The 13,487-nt window shown below is 54.2% G+C and overlaps 1 protein-coding gene across 1 annotated transcript in view; it reads left to right on the forward strand.

The window, feature by feature from the left end:
- Window positions 1–1,206: 1,206 nt before the first annotated feature.
- Window positions 1,207–13,487, forward strand: part of SULT2B1 (sulfotransferase family 2B member 1) — a 34,618-nt gene continuing 22,337 nt past the window's right edge. The window contains exon 1 of the mRNA XM_026014132.2: window positions 1,207–1,411. Within this exon, the coding sequence (XP_025869917.1) occupies window positions 1,341–1,411 (71 nt within the window). The 5' untranslated portion in view covers window positions 1,207–1,340. The remainder of the gene's footprint in view (window positions 1,412–13,487) is intronic.

The raw sequence follows: 13,487 nt of genomic DNA on the forward strand, positions 1-13,487 counted from the left end.
CTGGCCCCTGGGTGTGAGGGAGCAGAGAGGAGGGGGGCTCCAGCTGCCTGGGTCCGGGGGAGTGGATGAGGCCTTCCCAGAGGTGGACCAGCAAGGGGCCCATTTATCTCTGGAGGGAGAAATTGCAGGTCCCAGGGGCCAGGAGACCAGGAGAGAGGAATGCTGGGTGGAGGGTGCTGGGACTGTCCTGAAGCAGAGCTGGCACAGCCTGGTGACACCCTCAGCCCCAGAGCCCCAGCGCCCCCGGGAGGCTGGTCTCCATCACACAGCAATCAGAATTCAACCCCCATGCACCCTGGCTCCTGGGTGAGGGACGGACCCACACACTACAGCCTGGGCGGGGGTGGGGGGGCCGGTGGGGAGACCCTCCTGGCAGAGCATAAGCCACTGGGGGTCGGAGATCATCTAAGCAGCTCGCTGTGTGACCCGGGGCAGGCCACCTGCCCTCTCTGGGCCTCCACTTGCTCATCTGAAAAGGCAGCCACGGGGAGGGGGGCTCGCCAAGGCTGTCGAGGACAGGGGAGGCCACAGACTCCGGGGGCAGACAGATCGGGCTGGGATCTGCTTTGGGCTGCGTGATCACGCTCAGGGCACTTTCCCTCTCGGCCTCAGTTTCCTCATCGGGAAAGCGGGTACAATAAAGGTGTCTGACTCATCCCCAGGAACAAAGGGGTCACGCTCAGGAGGTGGGGAGTGCTGTGCCCTGACCTCTCTCTCCTGTGAGGGCTGATGAAGCCAGGGCCCGTCCTCCTGTCCTCCAAGCCCCCGGGGGACGCAGCCTCAGCTCAGGGTCCCAGCTACACCCCAGCCCTGCCCACCCTGCTCCCCCATCCTCCCGCGAACACAGCAGGTGGTTCTAACAGGATCCCAGCACTTCGAGCAGCGCCTGGCAGACCCGAGGCACTCAATAAATATTTCTTGAATGAATAGATGAGCGCGTGAGTGAATGAACTCTCTGAGATGAGATTAGCTTTCTGTCACATTGGCAAACTGAGACTCCAGGTGGGTATGGCCAGAACCACTAGCCTGGAAGTTTCCAGTACGGAGCTGGAGTTGCCCCCTGGACTCTGGCCCACGGCCACTGGGGAGATTCCTGAGATGTGCCCATCAGCCCTCCTCCCCTTCCCACCCTCCGAGAAGGGTGGCTCCCTCCCAGCCTCTCCCGCTGTTGGAGGCGTGGGTAGCAGCTGGGAGAACCGGCTGGGTGCTGCCCCTCCCCTTGGGCGCGGAGGTAGGCACCTGGCGGGCTCCTCGGGTGGCAGACGCCGCCGCCGCACATAGCTGGCCCCCGTGCCTCCTGCTCCTGCGCGTCCTCCCCTCCCTGCCCTCACCGGCCTGCCATGGACGGGCCCGCCGAGCCCCGGATCCCGGCCCTGTGGGACTCGCACGAAAACAACATCTCGGAAATCAGGTGAGGCCTGGGCCTGGGCACCAGCCAGGAGATCCCCCCTCCTCCTCCTCCTCCTCCTCCTCCTCCTCCCTGTCCCCGGAGGAGGTGGCCTGCAGGAAGAGCCATGAGCCTCTGCATTGGTGGCCTCCAGCCTCCTGCTTCCTCAAACTTGACCCAGACCAGGACCTGGCTGGCTTGTGCTCTGGGTGCAGGTCCCTCCTGGAAGGGAGTGGGGCACGAGGCTGTGCTGAGTGACTTGCTGGGATGCCTGAGGTGTCCCCTACTGTCGCGGGGTCTCGGTTTCTCTGTCTTCCAAAGGCATCTTCCTGATAAAGGGCTGGATGAGGGCAGGAGTCGGGCTCACAGTAACTGCTCAGGAAACATAAGGGCCTGGGGGCCCCTTTTCTTGCTGGACGCCCCAGAGCACCCCCAGATGGGGATGCTTTCCCTCTCAAGGGCTCGGAATGTGATGCCTGCTGTGTTCACGGGAGGATGGGGGAGCAGGGGTGGGCAGGGCTGGGGTGCAGCTGGGACCCTGAGCTGAGGCTGCGTCCCCCGGGGGCTTGGAGGACAGGAGGACGGGCCCTGGCTTCATCAGCCCTCACAGGAGAGAGAGGTCAGGGCACAGCACTCCCCACCTCCTGAGCGTGACCCCTTTGTTCCTGGGGATGAGTCAGACACCTTTATTGTACCCGCTTTCCCGATGAGGAAACTGAGGCCGAGAGGGAAAGTGCCCTGAGCGTGATCACGCAGCCCAAAGCAGATCCCAGCCCGATCTGTCTGCCCCCGGAGTCTGTGGCCTCCCCTGTCCTCGACAGCCTTGGCGAGCCCCCCTCCCCGTGGCTGCCTTTTCAGATGAGCAAGTGGAGGCCCAGAGAGGGCGGGTGGCCTGCCCCGGGTCACACAGCGAGCTGCTTAGATGATCTCCGACCCCCAGTGGCTTATGCTCTGCCAGGAGGGTCTCCCCACCGGCCCCCCCACCCCCGCCCAGGCTGTAGTGTGTGGGTCCGTCCCTCACCCAGGAGCCAGGGTGCATGGGGGTTGAATTCTGATTGCTGTGTGATGGAGACCAGCCTCCCGGGGGCGCTGGGGCTCTGGGGCTGAGGGTGTCACCAGGCTGTGCCAGCTCTGCTTCAGGACAGTCCCAGCACCCTCCACCCAGCATTCCTCTCTCCTGGTCTCCTGGCCCCTGGGACCTGCAATTTCTCCCTCCAGAGATAAATGGGCCCCTTGCTGGTCCACCTCTGGGAAGGCCTCATCCACTCCCCCGGACCCAGGCAGCTGGAGCCCCCCTCCTCTCTGCTCCCTCACACCCAGGGGCCAGCAGGTCCCCAGCCCTTGCTCAGTGCATGACCTTGATGCAGGCACGTGCCCTCTTGAGCCTCAGTCTCTCCATCTGGAATGTGGGGGTGAATAGCCCTCCCCTGTAAGCAGCCCTAGGCCTGAATGTCTGTAGCCCCCTGGGTGGTGCCCTTCAGACCTCAACCTTTCTTCTCCAGGAGCTTCTGGAAGCCCTGGACCCAGAAGGATGCCCCTCCCGAGGGGCCTCAGCACCCTGCCCGCCCCCCACCTCAAGGCAGCTCAGACAGGCACACCATGCCCAGCTGGAGTGGGAGCTCAGTGGCTCCCCTGAATCTTCCATCCTCTTGAGTTGCCATCTTGGGGATGGCCCCATCATGGGTCCCCGGGTCACCCCCAGGCACTGCCCCTTTCCCCCTCCCCTCCTGGGACTCTCCATCCCATGCCCTCACCCTGCCTGTCCCCTTAGGCCTCCTCTCTCTGCCTCACCCCAGCCTCACCCCAGCCTCCCTGTTTCTAGTCCTTCCCAGAGCTGTCCCTCCCCTCCCTCCAGTCCCAAGTGGTGGTGGCCTGATGGTCTGGCCTCCTGCCTGTATTCCATGTATCCTGGGATTTCCATTCCCGGGTCACACCTCACTGTTCTCTGCCCCAGTACCTTTGCATAGTCATTTCCTCCGTGAGGATTCCCAGAGAAGTCTTTTCTAATATCCAAATCTACCTCTGGGTCAGGTTCCTTCTGTGGCTCACTAGCACCCATGGTGATGGTTTGTTTCTAGAACCTTTTGAGACAGAGATTTCTTTGTTCCAGACCAATCTTACTCTGGAGGAGAAGCCCATAATAGAGTTCAAGACAGAGCTGCTCTGGTTTAAAACGGGAGTGGGGCTGAGGTCTCGCCGCTCACCCTGCCGTATCTGTGGGAGCACTTGTCTTCCCACAGTCCCCACCTTCCTCAATGCCAGGGCCCCACCTGGTTGCCTCCACACCCACTGCAGCCTGGATCTCACACCTTGGGGCCTGTGCCTGCGAACATTCCTCTGCCTGGGATGACCTCTCTCCCTCTTCTGGCAAACTCCCTCTCGCAAAATGCCAGATTCTTGGTGGGTCCCTGAGCACACTTCCAGCTTCAGACTCATCCCACACACCAAACGGGGAACTATTCACCGACAGGGACAGAGTCAGGCCACCTCGGGGCCACCTCGGGGGCCCTGGGGAGTCTCTGAGAATGATGTCAAGGAATGAATGGAGATTAAGCAAGCCGGGAGCCAGGGCTTGCAGGATGAGTCAGGGCTGGAAGGCAGGTGAGCAAGGGCAGGGCAGGCAGGGAGATGGGAGCGGAGGGGACCAGGAGCCAGTGGGAAATTCTCACAGGGACCAGTATTAGGCACAGCCACATGTGTGACTCTTAATGTCCAGCCAAAGAATTCGCAGGATATCTTCTGCAGCCTCGTTCCACTTTTTACACTCCCCCTTCCCCCCCGCAGCGAACAAGAAAAGCTCATGTATTGCTTTGAGGATACAGGCACACGGGACAAAACTCTCTTGAGCAAACCAAGAGACTGGCAAGGATTGCACTGAGTTAGCGGTTGCAGGGAGGAGGAACCAGAGACGCCCGCAAGACACGGGCGAATGTTCTCGTTCCTCGTTCGCGGGGCTCGTGATGCATCATGCTTTATGAATTTTGTGCATGTTCCCCCGTAGCCGTGCATGTATCCACTGTACAAACGGGGGAGGGTAAGCGCAGAAACAAAATTTGAAAAGGGAAACATGAAGAGCAAGAGGCAGGCGGGACAGGGACAGTCGTGTTCAGAGCCCCTGGTGGCGGTGGAGGCCATGGGGAGGCAGGCCCAGGTGACATTGATACCCCCCCCCCGCCCCCCGGCCCCGTGCTCCTTTCTCGTGTGCTTGTGGGTTGCCTCGTAGCAACTGTTTGAGATTTACCAGCACAAATGATTAGCTATTGTCACCCTGTTTGCAGCTGAGATGGTTGAGGCCCAGAGAATTTGAGGGACTTGCCCAAGGTCGCACCACTGAGCAAGTGGGGCACAGCCAGGATTTGAACGAGGGCTGCCTGACTCGGGGACCCTGGCTGGGGGTGCGCGAGGGGAGGGAGGGGAGGTAGCTCCAGCCCGGCTGGGAGGCTTTGTAGGTAGTCTGGGCTTTGCTGCATTTCCTAGAGGGTCTGCATGCTGGGTTGCACCACCACCGGCCCCTGAGAGACAGAGACAGAGAGACAGAGACAGAGAGAGACAGAGAGAGTCGAGGCCAGAGGAAGCCAAGCAGGCATTTGGACCTGCGGTTGCCACCCCTCCCTGCCTCCCTCTAATCTTGGAGAACCTCCTGCAAGGCCCGGTCTCATCTCCGCCTGTTTATGGCTGAGGTCTCTCTCCAGCCCTGCTTTTACAACAGGGGCCCCCTCCTTCCTTGGGGAGGGCTGAGCCACTCAAAGGTTTTATTGGCTAGAGCCCTGCCAGTCACAGAGCTGCTGCTTTGCCCAAAGAAAAGGGGGGCGCTAATAAAAAGGTTCTAAGCAATAAACAAATAATAAGACATTGGACCTCCTCGCCTGGGTGGAATTTGGGCCGGGAGAGGGGAGAAACTCTGGGCTGCCTGCTAGTAAATAAAGTGCCTTGGGAGATGCTTACAGCCACCCCCTCCCCAGTGACCCAGGTTTGCAGAGCCAAGGGGCAAGGGGCAGGTCACATGTTCTTTTGGGGGTCTTGGGAGTGGGGAGGTGGGATGTGTGCCTGGAGGTCCTACAAAGGGCCTGTGGAGTGGGAATATCCAGGAACCACTTGGAAAGAACTGAGCAGTGCAGTTGGCTGGAGAGAGGCTCTGGGAGGGAGAGTGGCACCTGGCGGACCCTCTAGTAGCATCGAATGCCAGGGCAAGAAGGGAGCCGCTGATGCTGCTGGGGAGGCCTGGATCAGAAGCCAGATGTTGGGACCAGTCCCCACCCCCCCCGCCCAGACTTTGCCACTGTGGCAAGAATGCCTGAGTCACAAAGGTCGAAGGTCGCAAGCAGGCAACCCTGGGCTAAGATCTTGCCCACATCGTTCGCTGGCTGGGACCCGGGGGGGCAGACAGAGGTGCCAGGAGCCACGAGTCTGTGAAATGGGTGCAGTAGGTGATGCCTGGGGATGGGCCAGACCTGGCGCTCTCTGCTGAGTCAGGGTTTGTGAGGTCTTGCCTGCTTCCTTCTCCAAATCCCGTGATCCCTCCTGAGCCAGGAACTCAGGTGCCAGGAAGGGTGGGGACGGGGTGAAGAATGGTGATAATTAGAACCTTCCTGAGCATTCGGCATGCACCAGGCTCCTCCAGGGCTTTGCGTGGATTAACTCCTTGGATCCTCAAAACAGCCCTGGGAGGCTGCCCAGGTTAGGGTTCCTGTTCCAGATGGACACACTGAGGCCTGGAGAGGACTACACATCTGAGATGTGCTCCAAGGAGCTCGTTCTAAACCCCATAGACAGGGGTGCCTGGGTGGCTCAGTTGGTTAAGTGTCTGCCTTCAGCTCAGGTCATGAGCCCCGGGTCCTGGGATTGAGTCCTGTATGGGGCTCCCTGCTCAGTGGGAGTCTGCTTCTCCTTCTTCCTTTGCCGCCCCCCCTGCTTGTGCTCTCTCTCTCTCTCTCTTTCTTTCTCAAATAAATAAAAATCTTAAAAAAAAAAAAAAAAAAACCCTTAGAGAAAGGGATCAGACAGGGCCTCAAACTGCAATACAGGGCTGTCCCTCTGCAGCCATCACCTTCACAAGGAGCTTGTCACTCACATGGGACCAGTGAGTCTGTGGTCTGTCCATCCTCCCGACCAACGCTGTCCCCCAGATGCACACTGTGAGCCCCTTGGGTAAACATTTTCTAACGGCCACATTAAAAAAAGAGAGAGACAGCAAAAGACACAGGCAAAAAATCATTTTAATCAAAGATTTTATTTAACCTATTTGTGAAATATTCCTATTTCCACTTGTAACCAATAGAAAAATTATCAATGAAACATTTTCCATTCTTGGTACGCGAAGCCGCTGTGACCGAGTGGGTTTTTTCTTCAATGAGACACCACCTTCCATCAGGAAGGCTTGATCTGCATCTAGATCTCATGGCCTCACAGCTCAAAAAGTCAATTCCCAGACTTGAGTTGTTCCAAACCTGCCTACAAAGTGTTCCAGTGGCTGGAACTGAGTGTCAGGTTACAGCTGAAACCAATAATAAGCAAATTCAATTAAAATTGCCTCCTGTTGCTACGGCTACATTTTGAGGGCTCACTGGCCACACGGGGCCAGCAGCTGTCATCTGGGGCGGTGCAAAATGGACTCTTCCATCATTCTGGGGAGTTCTGTTGGCTGGTATGGCTCCAGGCTGTGAGTGACCCAAGGGCCAGGGGAGGTACAGAGTAGGAGCTTAATAAATGCACGTTGGAAGGGAGAGAGAGAGAGGAAGCATTAGAGAGAAAGGAAAGTCAGGAAGGGCGCCTGGGTGGCTCAGTGGGTTAAGCATCTGCCTTCAACTCATGATTTTAGGGTCCTGGGATCGAGCCCCAGGTCCGGCTCCCTGCTCAGTGGGAAGCCTGCTGCCCCCCTCTGCATGCTGCTTCCCTTGCTTCCCTGCTCGCTCTCTCTCTCTCTCTCTCTCTGTGTGTCAAGTAAATAAAATCTTTAAAAAGAGAGAGAGAGAGAGAGAAAAGTCACAAAGAGCCTCAGGCTAAAGGCACACGCAGAGATCTGAGGTGTGGTGGAGCATAGCGTATGCAGGGAACAAGGAGAACCGGGTGGTGGGAACGGAACAGCACTGGCCGCGCTGGCACGGGGGCCTCGGAGGAGTGGGGGCCCACGGGGGCGCAAGGAATCTGCTGGCCTTTGACAGACAAAGCCTGGGGCCTCAGTACAAAGAAAGAACTCAGAATTTGAAGAGAGTGATTAATTTCTTTAGCTAAGCTTTCCTCCAGGACTATGATTATTATGAAAATAATACATTGAAGTAACGTAGCTCAAATGTTTTTTAAAAGTTTTTTCAAAGTTTGTGTGGATTGGAAATGCGCAGGAATTACCAGTGAGGGTGGGGGCAGGGGAAGAAAGGAGGGAAGGGAATTTACCCCGTCAGAACTTAAACTGCACAGTTACTATAGTCCAAACAGTATGACTCTCACCCTGTGACCGAGCAATTCCAACCTCTGGTTATTTGCCCAAGGAAATGAGAATGTAGGGTGACACAAACACCTGGGTGATTGCAGCGGCTTTAGGCATCCTAGCCTGATCTGGAAAGAGCCATGAACAGGGGAGTGGATACGCACACTGTGATTTATTCACACAGTGGAATTCGACTCAGCCGCAAAAAGGAAAAAAACTCTAATATACACACGAACACCTGTGAATGTCAAGAATGTTATGCTGAGCAAAAGAAGCCAGATGCCAGGGTGCATTCTATAAGATAAGAGTTCTAGAACAACCAAGACCAGGGGGATCCCTGGGTGGCTCAGCAGTTTAGTGCCTGCCTTTGGCCCATGACGTGATCCTGGGGATCCAGGATCAAGTCCTGCATGGGGCTCCCTGCATGGAGCCTGCTTCTCCCTCTGCCTATGTCTCTGCCTCTCTCTCTGTCTCTCTCTGTGTCTCTCATGAATAAATAAATAAAATATTTAAAAAAAATAGAACACCTAAGACCAGACAACTCCATTTCTGGGGGGCATTCGGGACAGAGGTCACCTCCCAGGCAAGGGCGGGGACAGATAACGAGGAGGCACCAGGAAACTTTCTGGGGGCGCTGGGCTCTTCTGTATCTTGACAGGAGTTCGGATTGCAGGAGGAGATGCGCTTGTCAAAACTCACTTAAGATGAATACAGCTCTTCAAAAGGAAAATAATTTTAAAAGGATGCAAGTGGGATATCTTGCAGCTATTTTTAAACAGAATGAGACGGCTGTGGATTGACCTAAAAAATAAGCAAGGTGCAGAGTAAGGTGCAAGGTATGAAATCAATATTTTTTAGAAGGAAGAGGGGAAGAGGGAGAGGAGGAGGGGGAGGAGGAGAGGGAGGAGGAAGGGGGTGTAGGAGGGGGGAGGAGGGAGAAGGGGATAAGGAGGAGGGGGAGGAGGGGGGAGGAGAAGAGGAATCGGAGCACTCTCACTGTGAACATTTGCATGTGCTTCTATAAGCAGTTAGCTTACTCACCAAACTGGTAGTACTGGGATCCCCTAGGGCTGGCATGGCATTGTTGGAAGAGACCATTAACTTATTAATAAACCCAGATGATCAAAAGATACAGAGATATGATCCAAGAATTTGTTATTTTCCTAATTAGATTTTCTAAAGAGAAAGAAAAAATACGCATGCGCCCTACTAAGGAAGTCTGGGAGACTTAAACATCCTCCCACTCGAGGTGCTGAAAGCAGTAGAAATTCATTGAGGGCTCATATCCCAGCCATTAAGTATTTTGAGTCATGTGGCCACGTGTTTGAGGGCCCGGGCTCTTCCACGGGTGGCTCCCACATCGCCCCCCCAGACATCTCTGGTCCCACCTGCCGAAAGCAGGGGGTGAGCACAGTCACTGCCGCTGTGCTTGCAATTCAGAATTCAAGGGGCGCCTGGGGGGTGCTCAGTGATTGAGCACCTGCCTTAGGCTCAGGTCTTAATCCCAGGGTCCTGGGATCGAGTCCCACATCGGGCTCCCTGCAGGAAGCCTGCTTCTCCCTCTCTCTGCCTCTCTCTGTGTGTCTCTCATGAATAAATAAACTAAAATCTTTTTAAAAATTCAGAATTCAAGACGTAGGGGGTCATGAAATGCAGAATTCTAGTCTCCCAACTACCCCAGACCCATCCCTGGAGTTAACCACTTTTAAGGGTTACCTGCCAGAAATTTGTCTTCATGGGTGTACCTCATCTCAGTTCTCTTTTTGAAAACAGAATCAAGGTACTACTTTATGCCTTTTAACCTTTTGTAATATCTGGGACATCTTGACAAATAAATGCCACCTCCTTATCCCTCCAGTCTTTCAACGTGAAAATGTCAAAACATATTAAAAAAAACCTTGGAAGAATTATCCACGAACATCCCTGTGCCTACCACCACTAAAATTTTATTATATATGCCTTAGCATGTATGTCTGCATCCATCCTCATTTGTGATACGTTTTCAAAGTAAGCTGCAGACACCAGAACATTGCATCATAAACATTCCCCTGTTTATGGGATTTTCTTTTCTTTCTTTCTTTTTTCTTTTGTGTGTGTGTGTGGGGGGGTAAGATTTTGTTTAAGACAGTGAGCAACCAAGAGCACAAGTAGGGGGCAGAGGGCAGAAGGCAGAGGGAGAGCTGAGCAGGGAGCCCAACACAGGGCTCGACCCTAGGACCCTGAGACTATGACCAGAGCCCAAGGCAGGCGCCTAACCCGCTGAGCCACCCAGGTGCCCCTGGGATTACCTTTTAATAGAGGATATATAGACACAGTATAGTGCACAAATCTGAAGTGCACTGGGTTTGAGAAATACACCTGTGACCCCCATCCCTCTCAATAAATAAACACCTCCTTATGAATGGTGGGATTCCAATATTTATGAGGCCCTGATGTATTTATCCAGTCCTGTGTTGTTTCAAGTCTTGTAAATGATCCTGTAGTAAACATCCCGGTATATATTGAATTGGGCACGTCCTCAAGGCCACCTGTCTATTCCATACATTTCTAGGGATCCCATTATTTGTACCTCCAACAGACAGGATGGAGGAGCCAGGCACTGATTCTTGGAGGCGGGACACAGGGGGACAATTTCCGCTCCCTCCTCACTCCCCAACTAGTGGGGCTGACTGATTATAAGATGTCAATGGCCAGGGGCACCTGCGTGGCTCACTCGGTTAAATGTCTGCCTTCAGCTCAGGTCATGATCTCAGGGTCCTGGGCTCAAGTCCCGAGTGGGGCTCCCTGCCCATCTGGAAGCCTGCTTCTCCCTCTCCCTCTGCCTGCCGCTCCCTGTTTGTGCTCTTTCTCCCTCTCTGTCAAATAAATAAATAAAATCTTTTTTTAAAAAAGTGAATAACCAAAGAAATTCGTTACCAAGTATTAAAAGGGCTGCAAAAGAAGCAAACAGGATGCGGAGATGAGTAACAATGCAGACACAGGGGGTGTCTCCCGCTTTAGCGGAGGTGGTCTCCATAATTAAAATGTTGCCAAGTGATCTCCCAAAGAGGTTACTCTAATTGCTCTCCTGCCAAGAGCCAGCAAGTGAAAAGAGCCTGTTTGTCTGTACTCTGGCCAAGGCATGAGTCATCCCCCTTGGAGATGGAGCGGCCCCGAGATGGGGATGCTGGCCCAGATGGGCTGTGAGCGGAATTTCAGGAGGTGAGGAGAGGTCCTCCCGGCACCGAGAACCACCCAGACGGAGGCATGGGGTGGCTGGACCGGACGCTGCACAGTGTGTCCTGGGAATGAGGCACGCTGAACCCAGCACAGGCCCAGGGACTCTTGGCACTGTTCCCTAGAGGGAGGAAGGTTGACCACAGGCACCCGGCGTGAGTCAGCAGGACGGCCCAGTTGGGCTGCTAAGAGACGTCCTGCAGCCTCATCACATTCCAGAAGGATAGGGCCGCTCACAGGGAAGGGGCATTCCAGCCCCCTGCAGACCCCAGAATCCCTGCAGCTGATCCTGTCACCTCCTTTGCACACACACGCCTTCCCTAGCCTCCTTCAGGTCACCTCTTCAGAGGACCCTCCCTTAAAACCCACACCCTCCCCCAGATGCTCCCTACCCACCCCCCCTCCAACCCTGCTCTGTTTTTCCCCCATCACCATCCGATATACCACGTTTAAAATGTTTGGGATTCAGGGGTGCCTGGCTGGCTCAGTTGGTGGTACATGCGATGACTCTTGATTTCAGACTTGTGAGTTCGAGCTTCATGTCGAGTGTAGAGATTAGTTAAAAACACATCTTTAAAGAACACACTCGCACACACATGAAAACATTTGGGGTTCATTTTTGTCCTTTGAAACACAAACTGCAATAGGGTTTTTGATCACTTAGTTTCGCTGTTCTATCTCCCAGCGCCTGGCACATAGTAGGAGCTCAGTAAATATTTGTGGGCTGAATGAATCAATTTGCCCCATCTCAGGCAAAAAGGCCTAAAGCTCCCAGGGTTAGAGAGTTCTCCTTGGACATATGTCCCTAGAAAAGACGTCCCTATAGCCTCTGCCACTGCTTATTCTTTAAATGATACCAGAGAGGGTTTGTAGGTGGCCTCAGGTCACAAAGCAAATCCAAGGCAGGCCTGTAACCTAGGCAAGCGTCACTTCTCTGCACATCCCTGGGCAGCCCAGAGGCTCTCTGGCCAATAGGATGTTTTGTTATAATCATAGCTAATGAGCATTAAGCATGTATTTGAAAATCACACAGTAAAGTTGATTGGGGGGGGGGGAGTGCAGAGTTTTATGAATTTTAGCACATGTGTAGATTGGTGTAACCATCACCACCATTAGACCAGTTCCCATCATCCCTCTGTGGTCAGGCCCCCTCATCCCTGACTGCCCCCCCAACCGTGGATCTAGTTCTAGTCTCTGTCCATCCAGCTTTGTCTTACCGAAAATGTTATGTTCCCTATTGTAGCTGCAACAAATGACCACATGCCAAGTGGCCTCAAACTACACAAATCCATGTCCGTACCCTTGTGGAGGTCAGAAGCCTGAAATCGGTGTCAATGAGCTAAGATCTAAGTGGCAGCAGGGCCACATCCCTCCCGGAGGATGTCGGGAGAATCGGGTCCTCCTGTGCCTTCCTAGAAGCTCTTAGAAGCTGCCTGTGTTCCTTGGCTTGTGGCTCCTTTGTCTCCAAAGCCAGGGGCTTGCATCTTCCAAACTCTCTGTTCTCTGACCTCTGCTCCTGTGATCACAGCTCCTGTTGTCCCCCCTCCTTCTCAGAAGGACCTTTGTGATTAAATTTAGGGCCACCTGCTAATCTCCCCATCTCAAAATTCTTACCATAATCAGAGCCCCCAAAAATCCCCTTTTGCAGTGTCACATACTCACAGGCTCTGGGGATTGGGAAGTGGATGTCTGTCGGGGCCAACGTCATATGGATAGGATTTTTTTTCAAAGATTTTATTTACTTATTCATGAGAGACACAGAGAGGGAGGCGGAGATATAGGCAGAGGGAGAAGCAGGCTCCATGCAGGGAGTCCGATGGGGGACTCAATCCCGGGGCCCCAGGATCACGCCCTAAGCCGAAGGCAGACTCTCAGCCACTGAGCCACCCAGGCGACCCGGACGGTTGGGATTACACAGATTGTGGCTTCCCAAGTCCGGCTTCTCTCGCTCAGCGTTGCGCCTTCGAGATGCATCCATGTGATTGGAGGTCTCAGGGATTTGTTTCTCATCCTGGTGGAGTAGTGTCACGTGGTGTGGATGCACCATTGTTTTACCTGCTCACTGAGGGATTTCTGGAGTGTTCCCGGTTTGGGGCAGTGATGAACAGTTGCTATCAACATGTGAGTACAGATGTTTGTGTGAACACGAGCATTCACTGCTCTTGGGTGAACACGCAGGACGGAGAGAGACTCTGGTTTAAAATCTGCTCATATGAAGATAATTCAGGGGCACCTGGGTAGTGCGGTCGGTTGAACATCCTACTCTTGGTTTCGGGTCAGGGGATGATCTCTGGGTGGTGAGATCGAGCCCCGTGTCAGGCTCCACGCTCAGCACAGAACCAGCTTGGGATTCTCTCTCTCCCTCTGCCCCCACCGCTGCTGGCTCTTTCTCTGAAATAAATAAATAAATCTAAAATATATATATATAATATATTAATATATATAAAATATTATATATTT

The sequence above is a fragment of the Vulpes vulpes genome, chromosome 1 (genome assembly GCF_048418805.1).
Source record: "Vulpes vulpes isolate BD-2025 chromosome 1, VulVul3, whole genome shotgun sequence".
Classification (NCBI taxonomy): domain Eukaryota; kingdom Metazoa; phylum Chordata; class Mammalia; order Carnivora; family Canidae; genus Vulpes; species Vulpes vulpes.